At 47.8% G+C, this 19,961-nt stretch overlaps 1 protein-coding gene across 14 annotated transcripts in view; it reads left to right on the top strand.

Annotated features, from left to right (window-relative positions):
- STAB2 (stabilin 2) overlaps positions 1-19,961 on the top strand; it is a 147,214-nt gene that overhangs the window by 49,817 nt on the left and 77,436 nt on the right. For all 14 annotated transcript variants that reach the window (XR_003519900.1, XR_003519902.2, XR_003519901.1 and 11 more), the window contains 10 exons: positions 2,620-2,673; positions 2,979-3,059; positions 5,160-5,312; positions 8,411-8,473; positions 11,182-11,268; positions 11,829-11,915; positions 13,045-13,156; positions 15,856-16,036; positions 18,346-18,439; positions 19,673-19,831. Coding sequence is in view for 11 of the 14 variants with exons in the window: in XM_027593936.1 (XP_027449737.1) it covers positions 2,620-2,673; positions 2,979-3,059; positions 5,160-5,312; positions 8,411-8,473; positions 11,182-11,268; positions 11,829-11,915; positions 13,045-13,156; positions 15,856-16,036; positions 18,346-18,439; positions 19,673-19,831 (1,071 nt within the window). In the remaining 3 variants the exon portion in view is untranslated. The remainder of the gene's footprint in view (positions 1-2,619; positions 2,674-2,978; positions 3,060-5,159; positions 5,313-8,410; positions 8,474-11,181; positions 11,269-11,828; positions 11,916-13,044; positions 13,157-15,855; positions 16,037-18,345; positions 18,440-19,672; positions 19,832-19,961) is intronic.

Genomic DNA, 19,961 nt, shown 5'->3' with positions numbered 1-19,961 from the left:
TATAAACACTCCAAGTCTCTTCGTTCTGAGTCAAAACTGTTCTCCCACTTTAATTTCTAAGCGAGGAATAGAATGATCATTTCTGCTTTTTTCTCAGACCCAGAGCCTGTTTGGTTAAAACTTCTCAACCTGTAGGAAGGTCCTTCTCTCTCCATGCATTTTAATAGCATCCTTCAGCCTTATTTCCGGGAAGAACCTCAGCTGGAGACAGAAAAGTCCCCATCAGCTATGCCCATGAGATGGAAAATAAACTGATTCCATTAGAGGAATGGCTTCTAATTCTGATTTTAGAGTACCATGTTTCCTTTCCAATGTATCTTTCTGCTTCTCCCTGAAGCAAAATTTCAGTCCAGGAACCATCCTATCCACACAGAGACCACAGCTACTGATGACCAGCCCCAGCTGATGACTTCATCACTGAACTAGGGGAAATGAAAGCACAGGGAACCAGAGACTGGCCCTTGCCAGCTCACAAATACCTTGCACGTAACATGGGACAAAGGGAGGTGAAATTGCAGAGTTCGGGGTCATGTTAACAATTGGGTAGAAAAACTCTCTTTCTGCCCTGGCATCAAAGGGCTGGGTTTTTGTCATTTTTACCTAAAACAGCAAGGAGGAAGCAAATGTCTTCATAAGGGAAAGGATGCACTAACTACACGGAAAGTCTCTGCTACAAAGAGCAGCACCTGGATGCACATCCTGTCTATTTGAGCCACACTGGACTCAATTCCAACTGAACGATGGCCCTCGTGGCTCCCAGCCAGACAAGGGGACAGGCACACACAATGGCGGGAATGACACCTATCAGTTCCTTTGTCCCTTTCATTCTCCTGCTTCTTGTAAAAAACAATCCAAGACCAATTAACTCTTAGGGCTTTAGAAGCAAATGATCCAGTTAATAAAGTCTCCTCTACAGAATCAGAGGGTTGGAAGGGGTCCACACCACTCTCTTTATTTTACAGGCCAAACTGAGCCTAGAGGAGCTACGTGGCTTGCTCAAGGTCACAGCAGCACAATCAGGATTAGAACTCAGGACCCCAAGGTCCAGCTCAGTGCTCTTCCCAGGACCCCTCCCCCACTTTTAACTCACCAGCACAAATGTTGACGCGGGGCCCCCTGTGTACCACACACTGCGTGGCTCGGTGACTCTGATTAATAAGCCAGACAGACCCCGCCCCTGCCTTGCAATCCAGTTTGGGCTGACATTTCCCAGCGGTCCCCACTTTTGCTCACCCCTTCCGCCACTGAACATCCAAACTTATAATCTCATTGCTTCAGCCTGCAAGTCCTCACTTGCGGGTACCAGAAGGCAGCTGCAAGGGGAAGATTAGAGCCAGAATCTAAGAGTCTGAAGTCACGCAGTAACAGAGCTGAGGCTACAGAAAGCATCGCTGCCAGGGCTGGCTACTGGGGGTTCAACTCTGACATTCTTACGGGTAACCCTGCCCTGCACATACTGCTTTGGACTTCTCGATATGGTGGCCATACAATGTATCATCCACACCAGGATACTTGAGAGTGAATGGGGCTGCCAACATGCAAGGCGTAAAGCAGGGTTGTACCAGACAAGCCAGGATAAAGGGTCACTCTACTTAGGGGAAACTCCCTCGGCCGAGGGACCCAGAACACGTGCAGAGCGGAGTCTGGGCACATGGGCCTCAGATTCAGCTGGGCTCTCTTTTGACCTGGGACTTCTCGCTGTTGGGACATGTCCCTAAAATGTCAACTTCTGGGAGGTGACTATGATCTTGATCTGTGATCCTCCTCCCGTCCAAGCCAGAGTAACCACGGCCGCGCCACTTAAGTAGCAGAACTCAAGGGCTATGAGCTTGTAACTCCCAGCTCTGATTCTGCTGAGAGATTGCAGACCCCCACGGCCGCTGGTCCCCAGAGAGTGGTTCCCTGCGGTCCTCACCCCTTTACGCTCTCCCCAGGGCACCCCTACGGGGACTGCTCATCCCACTGATAGTCCTAAGACTCTCTTTTTTTCTCCACTGCTATAATGCTTCTGAAGCATAAGAAATCATGGAAAGGGCTTTGAAGGAGAGAGGACCATGGGCCATGGCGGCTCAGAAGGGGAGAGTGTCCGGCCCAGATATTCCTAAGAAGGATTGTGTAAATTCCTAAATAACCAGCACATGGTCTGACAAGCAGACATTTATTTATGGGGAAAATGAAACAGAATCATCAACTGAGGCTATCTTAGAAATTCCAGAATGTAGCTTTAGACATTCAGAGAAGTAATGGAACAGAGTGACTGAGAACTTCTTAGGCTTATTATCCTAAGTTAGCTTTGTGACCTCGGTGGTGTCTTTAAAACTTGGTGTTATCCCACATAAAATGAGCCAATAGCGGTCCCTCCCTCACAGGGCTTTTAAGAAAATTAGATAAAATATGCGTATAATGCTTTCAGAACAGCTCCTGCCACAAAGGAGGAATTTGGTGAATGTCAGCTCCTTGAGGATGGGGTTTTTCTCATCCTGCACTTCCCAATGAAGAGATGATGGGGCATTGACTTTTCTTGATCATGCATCCAAAGTCATTGGAGGAAGTTCCCACAAAAGGGGGGCAAGTTGTATTTTCTGCAATGACTAAAGAAGTATTTTGATTCCGTTGCAGGGATCTCGGAAGCTTCTGGAACTCGTCAGATACCACATTGTCCCATTTACTCAGGTTGGCCCCACTTTCCTGCCCTATTTTTTCCTGCTTTCCACATATCTGATCTCATCTTAAATTCCATTATTACAGTGCTAGAAAATCCATGACAATTGTTCTTTATCTGTAGCTCTGGGCATACCCTAAGCAATGCATAATGAGCCTGTTATCAAAGAAACCCTCAAAGCCACAAAACTGATGACATCAGACTTCCCATTATTTATTTCCTAGACTTCCAGGCTATTTTTTCCAATGAGAACTTTACAAAAGCAGGGCTCTATGCATTGCTCAAAAATGTCTGTGCTGTTCTCTTCTCTTTGCAGCTGGAAGTGGCTTCTCTGATTGTGATCCCACACATTAGGAGCCTGGCCAACCAGATCATACAGTTCAACACAACCAACAACGTAGGTGAAAAAATTCTACCGCGCTGTTGTGACTCACATGAATTTTTGCTCTGCTTATGATTGTTCACCAGGTTATCCTACCTATAACCTAACTCCCAGGCTTACGGTCTTGATGATTACTTCCTTCATGTGTTATTTCTTGCTTTTCATGATTTCATTTATTTGCTGAGCAGCTGCAGGTGTGAGACTCTGATCTAGATGCCCAGGATAAAGCAATGAAGAAGACCGGCTTACATTCTAGCAAGGAAAACAGACTTCGAGCAGCTAATTAATGGCCAGCTAATTATTTCATTACAATTATAATAAGTGCAATTATAATTATAATGAGAGTTTACAGTAAGAGAAGGCTGGGCATCTAGAGGTCCTCAGGGAGGAAGCGATGCTTTAGACAAGTTTCAAAGGATGAGTACAGGGAACTTCAGCAGAGATGAGTAGAGGAGTGTTCCAGGCAGAAGGGAGAACATGTGCAAAGGCCCTGTGGTGGGAGGGAACATGACTTAATTAAGAAACTGAGTGAGGGCAGTGTTATTCAGCTAACTCCCTGGGCTAATATGAGCAAAAGTCTGGCAGCGTGCAGATTATATCTCCTGTTGATTCACTCTTGATGGTGATGATAATGATGATGCATCTTTTCTTTATCTCTTGAGTGCCCACTGTGTGCCAGACACCATTCTGGGTCTTAAATGTAGACCAATGAGCAAATAGAGAAAAGTCCCTGGTTACATGCAACTTGCATTCTAGTAAATAGGAAGATAGTAAACAAATTAAATAAGTAAAACACAGCAAATATTAGAAAGTAGCACGTGCTAAGGCAAACAAACAAAGAAGGGGGATATAAAGCAAGGATGAAACTGACATTTTAAATAAAATGCCCAAGAAATCCTCATGCAGAAGAAAACATCTGAGCAAAGGCCTGAAGGAAATGAAGAAACAAGCAAGCAACATGAATATCTGGGGGAAAGAGCATTCCAGAGAGAGGGAGAAAAGAAAGGCACAAAGAAGGGAGCATATGCCTGACCTGGTTGAGGAACAGCAAGGTCACTGTCGCTGGAACAGAGGGAATGAAGGAAGAGAGGTAGGAGAGGTCAAGGCAGCGGGAGGGAGAAGGAGAAGAGGGGTCAGGTCACGCATGGCCTACGAGCTCTTACTTTAAATGAGATGAGGAGCCATGGGGGATGTCGAGCCGTGGAGGGGCATGATCAGACATCCATTCGGGGAGGGCTAGTTAGAAGCTGACTGTAATAACCCAGAGAGGAACGATGGTGACTCAGACCAGGGTGGTAGCAAGGCTATGGGAAGAAGTGGTTGCATTCTGATGGCACTTTGAAGGAAGCCCCAAGAGAATCTGCTAATGGATTAGAGGAAGAAGTCTCCTGAGCTTCTGACTCGGGCCACCAGAAGGATGGAGTTGCCTTTAATACCACAAGTGGAGCAGATCTGGGGGGAAAGGAGGTCAGAATTCTTGGCCCATCTGTTCATTTTCTGCTCCCTCCCCTACAACATAAGCAGGGACTTGTCTGGGTTTTTTACTGATGTATCCCCAGCGCCTAAAGCAGAGCACAATACAGGGTCAATAAATGTATCTGAATGAAAGGATCTTTGCTTCGCCAATGGAGAGGTAAAATGGTTAACCCGTGGTCTTTTAGCAAATATATCATAGAGCTGGAATAGTTATCCCCCTTCCCAGCCCCGCACCTGCAAGGACCATCTCTGCAGAGACATCCTTGCCCGGTGTCAGTCAAGAATTCATTTAAGATCCATCTTTCCCTGGGGTGCCCCGGGGGCTCAGTCAGTTAAACGATTGACTCTTGGCTTCTGCTCCGCCATGATCTCAGGGTCTGGAGATCAAGCCCCGCATCGTACTCCCCGCCGAGCATGGAGCCTGCTTGGCATTTTCTCTCCTTCTGTCCCCTCACCTTGTGCTCTCTCTCTCTCTCACTAAAATAAATAAACCAGCCTTTTTTTAAAAAAATCCATCTTTTCCTGTCGGCCAGGCCCTTCTCGTAGCAACCGTCTGACAGGAGGCCACGCACCCAGGTCTGCCTGGGGACGGCTGGTGTCCTGCAGGACAGAATGAAAGATGTCCCTGCTTCCTTCCAGGGACAGATTCTGGCAAATGAGGTGGCCATGGAAGAGACAGAGGTCATTGCCAAAAACGGCCGAATCTACACCCTGACTGGCGTCCTCATTCCTCCCTCCATTGTGCCGATTCTGCCCCATCGATGTGATGAAAGCAAGAGAGAGATGAGACTGGTAAGGAAGCTAGGAAGATAAAGAGGGGCCCCCAACAGCCCCACAGGGTAGACAACATCCTTCCCTTTCACGCTCCTGAGGAAGCTGGCAAGGAGAGTCTCACCCCAGGAGCCTCATTCCAGACAGGTTTCTGTCTCCACGAAGAGGCAGACGGGCCTGAGGTCCTAGCTCATAACCATGATCGATGCCTCCCACATCTACTGGCTTTTTAGAGCAGCCATAACAAATTACCACAAAGGAAGAGGCTTAAAGCAACAAAAATGTATTCTCCCACAGTTCTGGAGGCCAGGGGTCTGAAATCAAGGTATTAGCAGGGCCGTGCTCCCTCTGCAGGCTCTGGGAGGGGGCATCCTTCCTCGCCTCTTCCAGCTTCTGATGCCTCCTGGGAATCCTTGGCGTTTCTCAGCTGCATTATTCCAATTTCTGCCTCTGTCTTTACGTGGCTTTCTTCCCACTCTAGTCACTGTGTGGGTCCCCTCACTTCTGTTAAGGACACCAGCCATTAGATTCAGAACCTCCCCCGCAATCTAGTATGACTTCATCTTAACTAATTACATTTGCAAAGACTTACTCAAGGGAGCACGAATTTGGTGGGGAACACTATTCAGCCCACTACACCAGAAGAAGTGGGACCACCCCCTGCCTGTGTCCCCTGGGACCACCTTGCTCCAAGCCCATAGCTTTACTCCCAGAAACTTAAAAAAGAATTTCTTCTCAGGTGGGTGCTCTGGCCTCGCCAATCAACCATCTTTCTGTATTTCTTTTCAAATACCAAACTTTCTGTTTGCCTATGAGCTTGTGTACCCTCTAATGGCCTTTCCTATTTCCATAGCAACCTACTTGGCTGAGCTGATTTTATGCAAAGCACCCCAAATTTCAACACTGCTGTACACGTGATCTTTCAGTTCCCATGGAAACCATACGCCCAAAGTTAGTGCAATAATCGGTCTGGGTCTTTCTTTTCAGGACACTGCAATAATACTTCAATGATTGTTCTCAAAATATCCTTGGAATATGGGCACTGAGCAAGGAATAATGGTTTCATTTTATAGGTTTTATTTATTGATTCCTCTTCTTATCATGAAGGCTGGAAATAGCTGGTTGGTCACCTGGTACAGGATTGTGGCTGGTTCTTCTGATATGTTTTAGGATATTGTGCAGGTACCTGTTCTCCATGCCAGTCATATACCATCTGGGGGATTTGATTCCATTCTGAGCACCCCTTTTTAAGAGAGGCTGAAACCTAGTCGCTTTCCCAGCCAGTCCCCGCCAGTGATTCTTGTTTGGTTCATTCTTTGAAAAAAAAAGTTTTGGCAGGTACATCACCTGGCTTGAGCTAGGGTGAAGATCAGAACAGGCCAGACGAGAATAGTCTCATCTCCTATCCCAAAGGTGAAAGATTTTTGGAAAATAGGGCCTCTGCCAAAAAGACTCAATAGGAGTCTAATTATTGACTTTAGAGCTTCCCCATCCCAAGCAGCTGCCATTCAAGGTCAAGAAAAGAAGTCTATGGAGGCACAAGGGCAGCCCTCACTGCCTGCCTTGTTACAGGGTTGCTCTGTTCCAGGTTGCTCAAAATCTTGTTCTCCAAATTCCCAAAGGAAAGAATCTAGAGGTGGGTTTGGGCCACAACCCAAAGGATTTTGGGTTAATAGAGAAAAGAGCTTCCCAACACCTGCCTTAGGATAGAGTCTTCTTTTATTATTTTCTCTGGGTTTAAAGTCAAATCTATCTGCTCTACATGATTTAGGATAGTTTTTGTTAGGTCTGTTAAAAGCACAAATGCTGGGGTACCTGGGTGGCTCAGTCAGTTCGGCATCTGCCTTCGGCTCAGGTCATGATCTTAGGGTCCTTGGATCGAGCTCTGCTTTGGGCTCCCTGCTCAGTGGGGAGTCCGTTTCTCTCTCTCCCTCTCTCCCTCCCCACCCTTTGTGCTCTCTCTTGCTCTGTCTCACTGTCTCCGATAAATAAATAAAATCTTTTTTAAAAAAGTACAAATGCATTCTCTGCAAAGTATTTAGGCTAGCACAGAGTAAGGGCAGCTGGGACTCTCTAGAAGTCTCAGTTTGCACCAGCCGGAACCCATAGCTGCCTTGTCTTGTATGTTTGGATTTTAGAGGTTTAATTAATAATTCTCTGTACTAGTTAGGGTCCCTGCAGGAAACAGAAGTTACCCCAATGGTTCAAATGAAGAGACTTTAATGAAGAAGCTACTACAGAGGGGTGGGCAGGGCTAAGGAGACAACCGAATTATGCGGGGGCATCCGAGGAGAAGGCATGGTAGGAAATTATTACCATCCAGGACCAAAGAGGTGAGGAAGGGAGGGCTAGGAGGTACCGAACCCAGTGAGAGCTGGAAGGCTGGAAGAAGTGGCGTCCATCAGGAGCTACAGTGATGGTGCCCAGCAGAGAGGTAGGGAAGAAATACCTCGACCTTGCCCTCCTCCTGCCCACCAGTATCCAGCTGGCGTCTCACATTGGCCAAGACCATTAAGACACTGGCAGGGGAGGCTGAGAGATCATTCTTCAAGGTCCACCTGCTGGAGCACAGAGCCCAAAAGAGGTCAGAAAATTGATCTGGAAAGATTTGGAAGCACTCACCCCTCTCCTTCCTCCTGAATTCAAATGAAACAAGAAGCCCGGGGGCGGGGCGGGGGGGGGGGGCGGGCTTTTCAGTTCAGAGACTGAAAGGTGGAGATTCAATGTTCAGCTTTGCTGCCGCTAGGCTAATTGGAGAACGAGTCTGTGCCCAGTGCTAATGCTCCATCTCTGGCACAGGTGGAAAATCTGCAATGCTTCCTCAGGGACAGGTGCCTCTACATGGCGGAGAGTCAATCAGAAACCTCAGGCCGGTGGACGGTCGATCTGACCGTGAACAAGGGAGAAGAGGGGGCTGCTCTGAGCAAGCTCAGTTCCAGCTCCTAAACCCTCTGGCACAGGCACGGACCTCCCTCCTTCTCTCCAGGGAGGCCCCAGTAGGGAGTGGAGAGGGAGGCCCCCCAAGCAGTCCCCTGGAGAAGGGAGCATGAGGCCAGGTAGGGTGGTCCCCTGCTCCCTCTTCCAGGGATGCCTGCACTGATCCTTGTCTTTCCTTCCAGGGCACCTGTGTGAGCTGTTCTCTGGTGTATTGGAGCAAATGTCCTGCTAACTCTGAGCCCACAGTAAGTGTGATGGCTTCGTGAAATCACACATCCCCCAAGTGACCTCACTGGTGTTGCTTCTCATCTTTTCTACCTTTCTTCTTAAAAGATATTAATTCCAACTGGGGTAACGTCAGATTGGCTCTTAGCCTACTATATGGGGGAGGGTAGAAAGCCCACTGTGTGGGGGAGGGTAGACAGAGCTGCATTTGAATCCTTGCTCATTAACCCTAGGTGCATTGCTTAACCTTCTTACACTAAATTTTTTTGTCTGTAAGTAATAATAGTAAGAGGATTAGCAGAGATTAAAAACCCAAGGACAATGCATGAATCAAGTGGCTACTCAGTAAAGGTTCATTCTTTCTCTACTTCACCCTCTTAAGTTTGTATAGAGGAGTCAAAGCTTTGCCTTCACCATCTTAAGGTCTCTGGCTGGGCCTGAGAATTAAATGAACATTAGACAGATGAACAAGAAAAGTTCACAGATTGTATGTGTACACAGGAGAGCCCATAAGAAAGCGAAGACCCAAAGAAATGGCAAAACCCAAATGTTTATGTGGCAGGTTAAGTAAAAGGAGGCAATTATGGGAAAGTCACTGTACAGGGAGGCTAGAGGAAAGTCAGAGTTATTTTAACATGGCCCATTTGTGCAGCTTTTTCTCTGCTTCAGCTTCTTGTCTCTAGTGACAAGAGGTCTCTTTTGTCCTGGTACAGGGAGGGCATCTTTCACAGGGGAGTTTTATCTCCTGTTTTCAGAAAGAAACGGGGGGAAGTCAGAGTGTCCCTTTTCTATCTGCTGTTTTTCAAGGGTTCCTTGAGCTCAAAACAATCCTTAGGCCAAGTGGCCGATTTGAGGCTGACATATTCTGCCACACTTTACTCCTGTTTGCTCTTCCCAAGCATTTTTCTAGATAGAAATGCAAGGCCTATCAAGAGAATGACATTAGGACCATCAAACCCTTTTCAAGTTCGACTGAATTCTGCTCACATCTATTGAGAGCTGGTTCCCATGGCATAAAGATGGATGAGATGTAGTTTTGTTTCGTTTTTGCTTTTGTGTTGAGAAGATGTAGTCTAACAGGGAAAACAGATTGTTCTACAACAATCCAGAATTCATATGCCAGGTGCTCTATAGGTGACAAAAGCAAAATGCTCCAAGGTAAAATTGATGTTAGAAATCTCTGCCTATAATTTTGTCCTAAAAAAAGAGCATCCCAACGAGAAGTATCATTCAACACTAGAATAGGTCACTAAGGAAGGAGATGAGCTCTTTAACACAATCCTACTGAGAAGCACTTAATAAGGCAAAACATGAACATTAAACAGGGGCAGGTGTACAGATAGTTATTTTGCTCAGTCAAGACGTCACCCCTGAGTCCTACAGGATGCTGTCAACCAGGGAATATGGAGAGGGAGGAAAAGAGAGGAAGTCATGTTGACTAGCATCAGAGCGATTGCTGTGTGCAAGACATTGTTCTAAATGCTTTACATAGCAAACCTACGAGGTAGGTGTATTACCATCATAGCCCTCTTGTGATCTGGGAATGAAGATAAGGAAACATAAAACGCTTCGTACAAGGTCACACAGCTAATACGTGGCAGAACCATGATCCTCCATCACTACAGCCCAAGTAAGGAAGAGAAGGAAAGAAAGAAGGCGGAATTAGATACATGGGTTAGAACCAAAAAAGCCCAAAACTTCCCTTCCCAGGCTCCCCTGGTCTAAACTTACTTAATTATCCTGAGAGCTGACAAGAGGACTGAAATATTCCTTCCTCAATGACTGCAGAATTCCTTTATATAGCTCAGATTTTAGGATTTTACAGCCCATGAAGCTCTCAACACTACCTTCTTGAGCAAGAGCCTAAGATGAAGGGGTGCCTCCACATCAACGGTTACCTAACATAAAATTTGAGCCAGGGACAGAATGCTTAGGATAAAACTTGAGATCAGCATTATTGTCCCATTTCACAGATGAGGCAGTTGAGGCCCACAGAGACGACATGACTTGCCTGTGATATCCTAAAGTTAGTATGTGGTAAGACCCATCCTCTGGACCTGCCCCTTACTAGTGGTGCTCTTTAGAAAAAATGGTTTACCTGTCGGGGCCTCAGTTCCCTCATCTACAAAAGAGGGAAGGAGTTGAAGATTGATGACCTTATATGTGCAGTGCATGTGACCCTAGTGGGCTCTTGATAAATGGCAGCTCTAGATAATTATGATCGGGCACCAGGGCTTAGAGAATGGAAGATTGCACTTAAGTCTTTCCTCCATGCACATATATATACACCACTCCTATGAGAAAAACTCAGACCACCACTATTTTGTTTGGTGGATCTTTCTACAGACTAGAGAGAGACTCTCTACTGGCTCCAAAATTTCTATCTAGAAGGAGCTTGGGGATGGCTATTGATTAGAAGAGGAGGCTAAGTCACATCGAGGATGAACAGGAGAGTGTTCCCCGGTCAACTGGCAAAGTCTGCTATGGCAAGAGAGGGGAGGTAAAGATAAATGTGCCCTGACTTGTGCCAATCCCAGCCTGTGTTCTACCAACAAGCAAAGAAGGTGACGAAGCTCTGACAGAGAGCCATGTGAGCTGGAGTGCTCTGGTGCTCTTGCCTGATGTCAAAGGGAAACGGAAGTAGGCTGTCGAGTGTACGAAGCCGAGCAATGCCCAGAGGACCTCAAAATGCAGACTCAATGCATTTTTCCTGTTGGCTTTCTTCCAGACACTCTTCACACACAGATGTGTCTACACTGGCAGAATAAGGAGCCTGAAGAGCGGCTGTGCCCGATACTGCAATGCCACCGTGCAGGTGAGGCTAGCAGGGCCGGGCAGCTCCAGGGCCACACTCCGGGGCCTCAGCATCTGTGAGGTGACAGGGTGCTGGTGGGGCCTTGGCCATGTCTTCCTGCAGGGGAATGGCAGAGTGAACTCTCTCCATGGGGTCCAGGTCACCCCCTTCCCTGCATCCATCCCTCCTGTGGTTCCCTCTGGCTCTTAACAGAGAGCCCACACTTGACGCTCCCCACCCCCGACCCCGCCACAGACCGGCCACTGCCGTGTGTCCAGCCTGTCTGTTACCATCCTTGACAGTCTCTTCCCGACGACATAGAGGGTGGCCTCCATCAGCACAAGCCTTCATGTCTTGTTCTCGCAGTGCCAGAGCCAGCTTGGCAGCCATGGTTGGCACTCAGTACACGTGTGGTGAGCAGATGGCTAAGCACCAGCCATGCCATCATCTGCAGGTGAAGTCGAGCCCATAACGGGGAGCTAGTGCTGTTTATTACAATAATGGAGATTAAAATGTATCTCCTTTGAGGAATTGGCACTCTGTTTGCAGTTTCAAAAGGCAACACTCATTTTGTTTCTCAGATACCAAAGTGCTGCAAAGGTTTCTACGGGCCCGACTGCAACCAGTGTCCTGGAGGCTTCTTGAATCCGTGCTCAGGGAACGGCCAGGTGATATAAACTGTTTCATGAGTACTGAGCTTGACCTGTCCTAAGTCAAGTGGAAAAGCAATTTTTAAAACCACTAAACCAAGAAGTGTTACAGTGCCAGTCACTATTCCCAGAAAGTAGAAGAAACAGATCAGTTGCTAAAAGAACAGATGGAGCAGAAGGAATTGGGGCCAGAGGTGGGGAGGGGGGAGTCTGGGAGGGTTCCAATGTCTGCTTTCCTGGGGCTGACCACTTGACCTTGGATAATTCAATGAGGCTCCCTCTGACCCCACTTTCCTCCTATGAGAGGAAAGCAGAGTCCCCTGCATTGATCTCCAAGATTTCTTTCAGGATGAAGATTTTGTGATACTAAAAAAAAAAAAAAAAAGCACAGCCCAGTGATCCGCTTTTCATTAACCCACCTCCAAAACCTAGTAAAATGCAAAGGCCCAAACTTGACTCCTCTAGCTTAGAGGCCAAAGCTAAACAAACAAAGGTAAAAGTAGCGGTGGTTAACATGGGAAATTATAGATCTGTGCATTTAAGAAACCCACATCTGAAATATGCCCCTCTCAAGGGGGAGGACAAACTGCACCCACAAATGGGTTGGGGCAAGGAAGACCAGGGCAAAGCAGGTGTGAATTAGCTACCACAGCCCACGGCAGGAAGTCGCCCCCACCCAGCTCTGGTGCACAGTGATCCTTGCAAAGCCAACCTTGAAACAGCTGAAATGGGGAGGTGGAAGACAAGAAGTCTTACACTGCAGGGGGAGACGCTGTTGTCTGAAGTCAGGAAACTGAGCGAGCGAGACTCTGGAGAGAACGGCCAGCCTTCATTCTGAAGGTCGGTGGCAGGTCACACCATCCCGCAAGCACTGTTTGCAGCTTCCCAGTTCACCATGGTGACACCCTTCCTCCTTGAATGACTTCCCTACAAGTTTGAAATCCCGACTCAGGACCCCAAACTTGTCTTTGTTTTAGCATCCTACCTGTTACCAACATGACTCCTCTTTCCACGAGGAGTCCCAAAGAACCATGTCTAGCAGAGAGAATCTGACTTCAAAGAAGTCAGGCCATGACACAAAGGCATCTGGGACTTCTTTACGGTGGAGCATTGTCCTCATGCCCTTGGGGCCTGCCTTTGCTTGCAGTGTGCGGACGGCCTTGATGGCAATGGGACGTGCGTTTGCCAAGATGGTTTCCAAGGCTCCCAGTGTCAGTTCTGCTCTGATCCCAATAAATACGGACCTCGGTGTGACAAAAGTAAGTGGCACTTCCAGAGCTTCCTCCTGTTCCTCAGCCAGGATCCCTGCGTCTGTGGGCTGTGTGCCCCTTTGCTTGGTGTATACCCTCATCCTGGGTCATTTCTCAACACATGGTTCTCACACCAGACTGCAGGGCCCCACTGCAGAGTTTCTGAGGCAGCGGGCCTGGGGTGCTATTGGAGAACGTGTGATTCTAGCGGGTTCCCTGGGGATGCCCACACTGTTGGCCAAAGGACCACAGTTTGAAAACCAGTCTCTTAAGGTTTCCCCACAAACCTGAATTGACCGTGGGCTCAGTAGCAACACACAGACTCGCTCTCTACCCTTCCAGCAATCCCCTTCTATCACCTCCCCCCTCTGACCTTAGGCAAGTGACTCCCCCCCTCTCTAGACTTTGGTTTCCTGATCTATAAAATGGGGATAATAATAGTAATTACCTCATAACGTTAGTGCAAATTATAAATGGAAAGCCCTTGCCTTGGGACAATGCCTAGCACCTAGAATGCAATACAAATACACTAGCTCTTATTGTTATCTGTGACTGTTGTTACTGTTGCCGTTATTCTAAGTTCAGCGACATAAATGTCAGGAAGCTTGGAGAACAAGCAGAAAGTTCCACAACACTAGGCATTAAAAAAAAAATGCAGTTATTTGATCTTAGAAAATGCATTATGCCTTTTAAAATTGCAACATGTGGGCGCCTGGGTGGCTCAGATGGTTAAGCGTCTGCCTTCGGCTCGGGTCGTGATCCCAGGGTCCTGGGATCGAGTCCCGCGTCGGGCTCCCTGCTCAGCAGGGAGCCTGCTTCTCCCTCTGCTTCTCTCTCTCTCTCTCTCTCTCTCTCTCTCCCTCTCTCTCTTCCTCTCTCTCTCATGAATAAATAAATAAAATCTTAAAAATAAAAATAAAAATAAAAATAAATAAAATTGCAACATGTGTATATTTAAGTAGATAGATACATAGATATGTAGAAATAAATACAGATGTATATTTCTACACTAGGTTTAGAACTTAAAAGAAAAAAAAAATGACTAGATCAGAGCTGGCTGTGGAATCAAGCCAGCCAGAAGTTAAATCCCCACTCTGCAACTGACAGGCTGTGTGACCCTAGAAGGAGTCTCATTGAGTCTTACTTTCCCCATCCATAAAATGAAGATAATAATAGTACCCATATCATGGGTTTTTGATGACGTTAGACCATAGTTTAGGGCCATAGCACAGAGCTTCCACCTAGCAAGAAATCAGTAGATGAAGCCCTTCTTACTATGATCAATCCTAACACCATTTGCTGGTTACAAAGCACACAGCCCTTCGCCTCTCTCACCTGGTCTGCTCTTCACACCCACCTCTCAAGATGGACAGGAAACTGGAACACAGCAGGGTGGGGCTGCTGATCCTAGTCCACTGTTCTTTGTGCCAAACAAGGTTTCTGAGAAACAAAAATAAGGTTTTATTCCAAAGCCTGCCAGCGTTGGTATTTTTATGAAGCCAGCAGGGCAGGATGCTGAGGCCAGGGGAAGCCATGGAGGTTTCCGCACCAACGCCTCTCGTCCTGGCCTGTGGCTGCCCACCATCCCATGCAGGAGAGCCTCCTCTTCCTTCTGTGCCCTTGTCCCTTGCAGATGAAGTCCTGACTTGCTTAAAAGTTTATGAAAAGTTTTTTGTTTTAAATCCAGCCATGCTTTTCCGGCCCGCTCACTGTGTCTCTCTTCTCCGTCCTCGATGTTGGCTGTAAGCACCCACACGAATTCCTCTCCTATTGCCCTCCTGGGGCAAAACCGCAGAAGCCTTCCTTTCTGATCATAGCCAAGCCCTCAAATCCTTGCCACCTGCCTTTAAGAAATTTTGCATCCTTCTTTTCACTACCGTGTGCATAGGAGCTTGAGTTTGAAGCACACGTTGCAATTTTTAAATACCTATCATCAAAAGCAAAGTAAACCGCTGAAGTTTAAAATGATCACGAGCATGTGGAAACACCAGCTAATACCCTAACCTATGGTGTTTGCATGTGGGCACTAACAGACATGGAATCTGAAGTCCTAGGTTCAAGTCCCTGTTTGAAAACTTAGCAGCAAGTTAGGCAGTGAGTGTCACCTCTCTGGGCCTCAGTTTGCTCATCTGGAAACGGGGGTGATAAGAGTACCTACCCTCTGAGGCTGTTGACTGTTAATAAGATGATACAATTAAAGTCCGGACCAAAGCCTAGAACAAGGTCAGTGCACAAATACTGGCCATCAGTTAGCACTGGTTTGCTGTGATAGAGAGTAAAGAACAAGTATGTAAGCCACACGTCAGAGGCCATGCCGGCGTGAGAAACCGCTTCTAGTGATTCCAGAAAGGTGAGAAATTTCCAGACTAAGCTCTCCAGCCATAAAGTAAATGAAGATTGAGTTCCTTGGCATCTTTCACACACACACACACACCCCACACACATACATGCAAAGCCCTTCTGGGACTGAGTTCTTCCCATCCTTGATGGGACAGTCAAGCTCACCAAGCACTGTCTTGGGCACATGGAGACACACTTGAGAAGCTAAGACATAGCCTCCAGAGCCCTCCCCCGGCTCTGCCCCAGGTTCTGCTCTGACGGGCACGAGAGGGGGGTGGGGGGAAGGGGTCTCTCTCCTACATGACCCATGTGCCCCATTGCTACATTTGTCCCCCAACCCCCAAATGTCCCTCTTCCTTCTCTTCCAGAATGTCTGTGCATTTCCGGAACATGCAATAACAGGATCGACAGTGACGGGGCCTGCCTGGCCGGCACGTGCAGAGAAGGCTCTGCGGGGAGGTTCTGCCACAAGCAGACCTCCGCCTGTGGGCCCTACGTGCAGTTCTGTCACATCCACGCCACCTGTGAATACAGCAATGGGACAGCAAGGTAGGCCTGTAGGGCAACCCCCTAAACAGCCCCCAGCCACTGTGCCACCTGTAGGTAGATGCAGCCCATATCCCAATTCTTTGCCAGCAAAGGCCTGTTTTCTCCAGCTGCCAATGTGGCCTTTGTGGAGAAGACCTCAGACTGAGCTAGGTTCAAGGAGCCGCACTCCCTGCTTTGAAACGTACCAACTGTGTGACCTGGGGCAGTTTACTTAACTGAGCTTCACTTTCTTCATCAGGACAATAAGGATGATGTTGCCTACATAGCAGGGTAATTGTGGAGATCATAAAAACTGGATGTAAAAGCACCCAGCATCAGGGGCGCCTGGGTGGCTCAGTTGGTTAAGTGGCCAACTCTTGATTTTGGCTCAGGTCATGATCTCAGGGTCATGAGATAGAGCCCTGCATCATCGGGCTCCACACTCAGCGGGAAGTCTGCTTGAGATTCTCTCTCCCTCTCTCTCTGCTCCTCCCCTTGCTCACACTCTCTCACTCTCTCAAATAAATAAATAAACCTTAAAAAAAAAAACAAAAAAGCACCAAGCACCAGAGCTAGGACACCATAGGTGTTCAGTCATGGAAACTATAATTATTATCATTACTTACGTGAAAGGAAAGTATGTCCACCACTGTCCAACCCTTTAAAAAAAGCCTTTACATCCTAGGGCCATTAATAATAACTCCCCCTGTTAAAGGCATCTTACAGGAAATTGGGTCTTGGTCATTAGATCACCATTTGTTTCCTTAATAGTGTCTAATATATGCACTGGGCTTGGAGATGGGGCAGGGGGAATGTCAGAGGAAATTTTCCTCTCTGGGAACATCTCTGGTTCAAAGGTAGTAACCACCTGAAAAATAACCTGGGAAATGCAGAGAATGGCTGATAATCTTAGCCTCTTTTTTATAGCACTTTTCTTAATTTGTAATTGCATAGTTACTTAGTTACTTACTTCCCTGTTTATGATCTGTCTCCCCCACTAGAGAGTAGGCAGCATGGACCCAGAGACTGTCTTTTCACCTCCACGGTAGTACCATAGAAATGCATTTGCCTTGGGAGTGAGGATCTACATCCACGCATAAGGGAAAAATCACAAGTTATCAAAACTGTCCTTAAAACCTCTGAAATCACTCACAAAGGGCTATTGACATGGGTCTGTATATACTACATAAACTTAGGTAAATCAAACAGTGTTGGAACAGATCGATCTATTTTTTCATTTGGGCACCAGACAAAGTATTTTGTTCCTCATGGAACCTTGACACCTGAAAAATAATTCTATTTTAAATTCTTGTGAAGCACCTATGACTGAATTTGCAGCAAATGATGTGGATTATGATGGAATCACAGAGGACGCAGCACCTCTCACAAGGGTTTCAGTAAATCTTGGTGGGCCAAACGAATGAATGAACAGTCCATTTGATAGTTAAAGTATCACGGTGAAATATTTTGAGAGGAGTGTCTCAAAGGGTGAGGAGTCAGTAAACTATGTCAGCTCATGGAATCAGGCACTTTGAGAGTGTGGTGCTCCAAAAACCGCAAGTCTGAGGGAGCAGAGAAGGGCAAGAGGGGAGGTCTCACCTGACTGTCATTTTTAAATACTTTACAAACTGTCTCATAGAAGAGGGGCGCCTGGGTGGCTCAGTTGGTTAAGCGTCTGACTCTTGGTTTCGGCTCAGGTCATGATCTCAGGGTCATGAGATCGAGCCCCACATCAGGCTCCACGCTCAGCGGGAAGTCTGCTTGAGATTCTCTCTCCCTCTCCCTCAGCTCCTGTCCTCTGTGCTCTCTCTCTCTCAAATAAATAAATTAAATTAAAAAAAAAACCATCTCGTAGAAGAGATGGTAGTTGTTCTCTGCAGAACCACGGATAATAACTAGAGGCAGATTCCAGCCCCTTCAAAGCAGCAAAGCTGCTGCCGGAAGTCGGGCCTCACAAGGTGCAAGTGCAGGCAGGCGCCTGCTAAATGTTCCACAGGCTTTATCTTGCTCACTTAATCTTCACAGCTTCATGAGGGAGATTGTAGACTCATTTTCCAGATAAGGAAACAAAGTCTCCCAGAGGTTAAGGGACTCATCCAGGGTCGCACAACTGCTAAGAGTTGGAGCCTGGATTCCCACCCAGGCATGTCTGAACGCAGACCCCCGCCCCCAGGTGCCTGTGACCACCGTGGTACACTGGCTCCGCCCACAAGGGCAACCTGTCAAATGTCTGGCCAGGAGCCAGTTCACCCCTGGCTGGCCGGCCTTTTCCTGGGTGGTTGCTGCTTACGTTTCTGGGGCTGATTTTGTGCACGTGCTCTTCGTTGCAGCTGTGTTTGCAAAGCAGGATACAAAGGGGACGGAAGCCTCTGTTCAGAAATGGACCCTTGTGCAGAAATCGTGCCAGGGGGCTGCAGCCGAAATGTGAGTGTTGCTCTTTATTTCCAAGCTGCCTGGTTTCTTAGGAAATCCTGAGGGAAGGCCTTGCAAAAAGCGGTATCTGAAGGCTTTCCGTTGCATGAAGCACATTTGCTGGAACCTTGAGTTTTAAAGATGATGCCAGCGCCTTCTGTGAGCCTCCACTTCCTAAATCCGCATGTGCAGGGGATGTCCCAAGACCACAGGAGCGGGGCTCTTTGGGCTCCTGAAAACAGAGCCTCAGAATCAGATATTGGAGGTTATTAGTAATAAACCAGTGATTCAAATGTTACAGCTTACAAGTGACTTCAATGTCCATGATCTCATTTGCTTTCCCTAACCCCCCAACCCAATAAAGAATGTTCTTATCCCCATTGTGCTGATAAAGAAACTGAGGCTTGGGGACGCTAAGTGACTTGCCCTAAGTTCTATTATTGGGTATAGCTCAGGGATATAGCCCAAACTCACCACTGCTTTTGAACATCCCTGCCGCCACCACCAAGCCCTACGCAGTTTACTAACTGGTCTCCCTGCTGCTTCCGCGCCGCCCCCCCCCCCACTGCCCCTCGGGCATTTATTGTCCACCCACAGCCAGAGTGACTTGAAGCGGATCGGATCATGTTTCTCCCGTGCCAAAACCTCTTCCGTAGCTGTCAGGCTCCAAGGGTGAAATCAGACGGGAATGTCTTGCCCCATCCCACCAGACGCCCCTGGAGCTGGTCCCAGCCTCTGGACCGCGTCCCCGGCACCTCCTCCCTGTCACGCTGTCCTTCAGCCTCCCAGGTGCTGGGTGCTCCTCCGGAGAGGCCTGGAGGTGCTTCAGTGGTTAGGAGCTTGGACTTCAGTGTTCTAGAGACAGGGTTCCTGAAGTTTTGTAGCTGTGTGACCTTAGGCAAGTTACTTAACTCCTCTCAGCCTAGCTTCCTTATCTGTAAAGCAGATACTAACACGCCCTTCCTCAAGATGATGGCTTCTACCGGGGAAACGCTAAGAACAGTCCCCGGCTCCATAAATGACAGCGACGTGCCGGGGGCTGGCCATTAGCTGGCCCACAACAAGCAATGCTGGTCTTTAAATCGTCTCCTGTTTTCCATGGATTCGGTGCAAACGTGCATTGTAATCATTTCTATCGCACTCCATGCAAACACGCATTTCTGGAAGGTACCCCTGTTTTTTGCTTTGGGAATCATGTGGCTGGACTGAGGTTTCCGAGATTCGCTGTGGCTTGTCCCCCTGCAGGCAGAGTGCGTCAGCACGGGCATGGGGACCCACACGTGCGTGTGCCAGCAGGGGTGGACCGGGGATGGCAGAGACTGCTCGGAGATCGACAAGTGCCTGCTAGCCAGCACCAGCGGCTGCCACGCCAACGCAACATGTTTGTACATCGGCCCCGGGCAGGTAGGTGGCACAAGGCAGAGGGCAAAGGGGAGCGAGACTCCTCCAGTGGCTTTTCCCCACTGGACGCAGCACTACTTCGTCTAGAACTTACTGCAGCTTTTGAATCATTTGTAGTAGTGAGAATCAGTTG

This window comes from Zalophus californianus, chromosome 9 (genome assembly GCF_009762305.2).
Source record: "Zalophus californianus isolate mZalCal1 chromosome 9, mZalCal1.pri.v2, whole genome shotgun sequence".
NCBI classification, from domain to species: Eukaryota; Metazoa; Chordata; class Mammalia; order Carnivora; family Otariidae; genus Zalophus; species Zalophus californianus.
The sequence above is the reverse complement of the archived record's forward strand: the minus strand, read 5'-3'. Positions and strand labels throughout refer to the sequence as shown.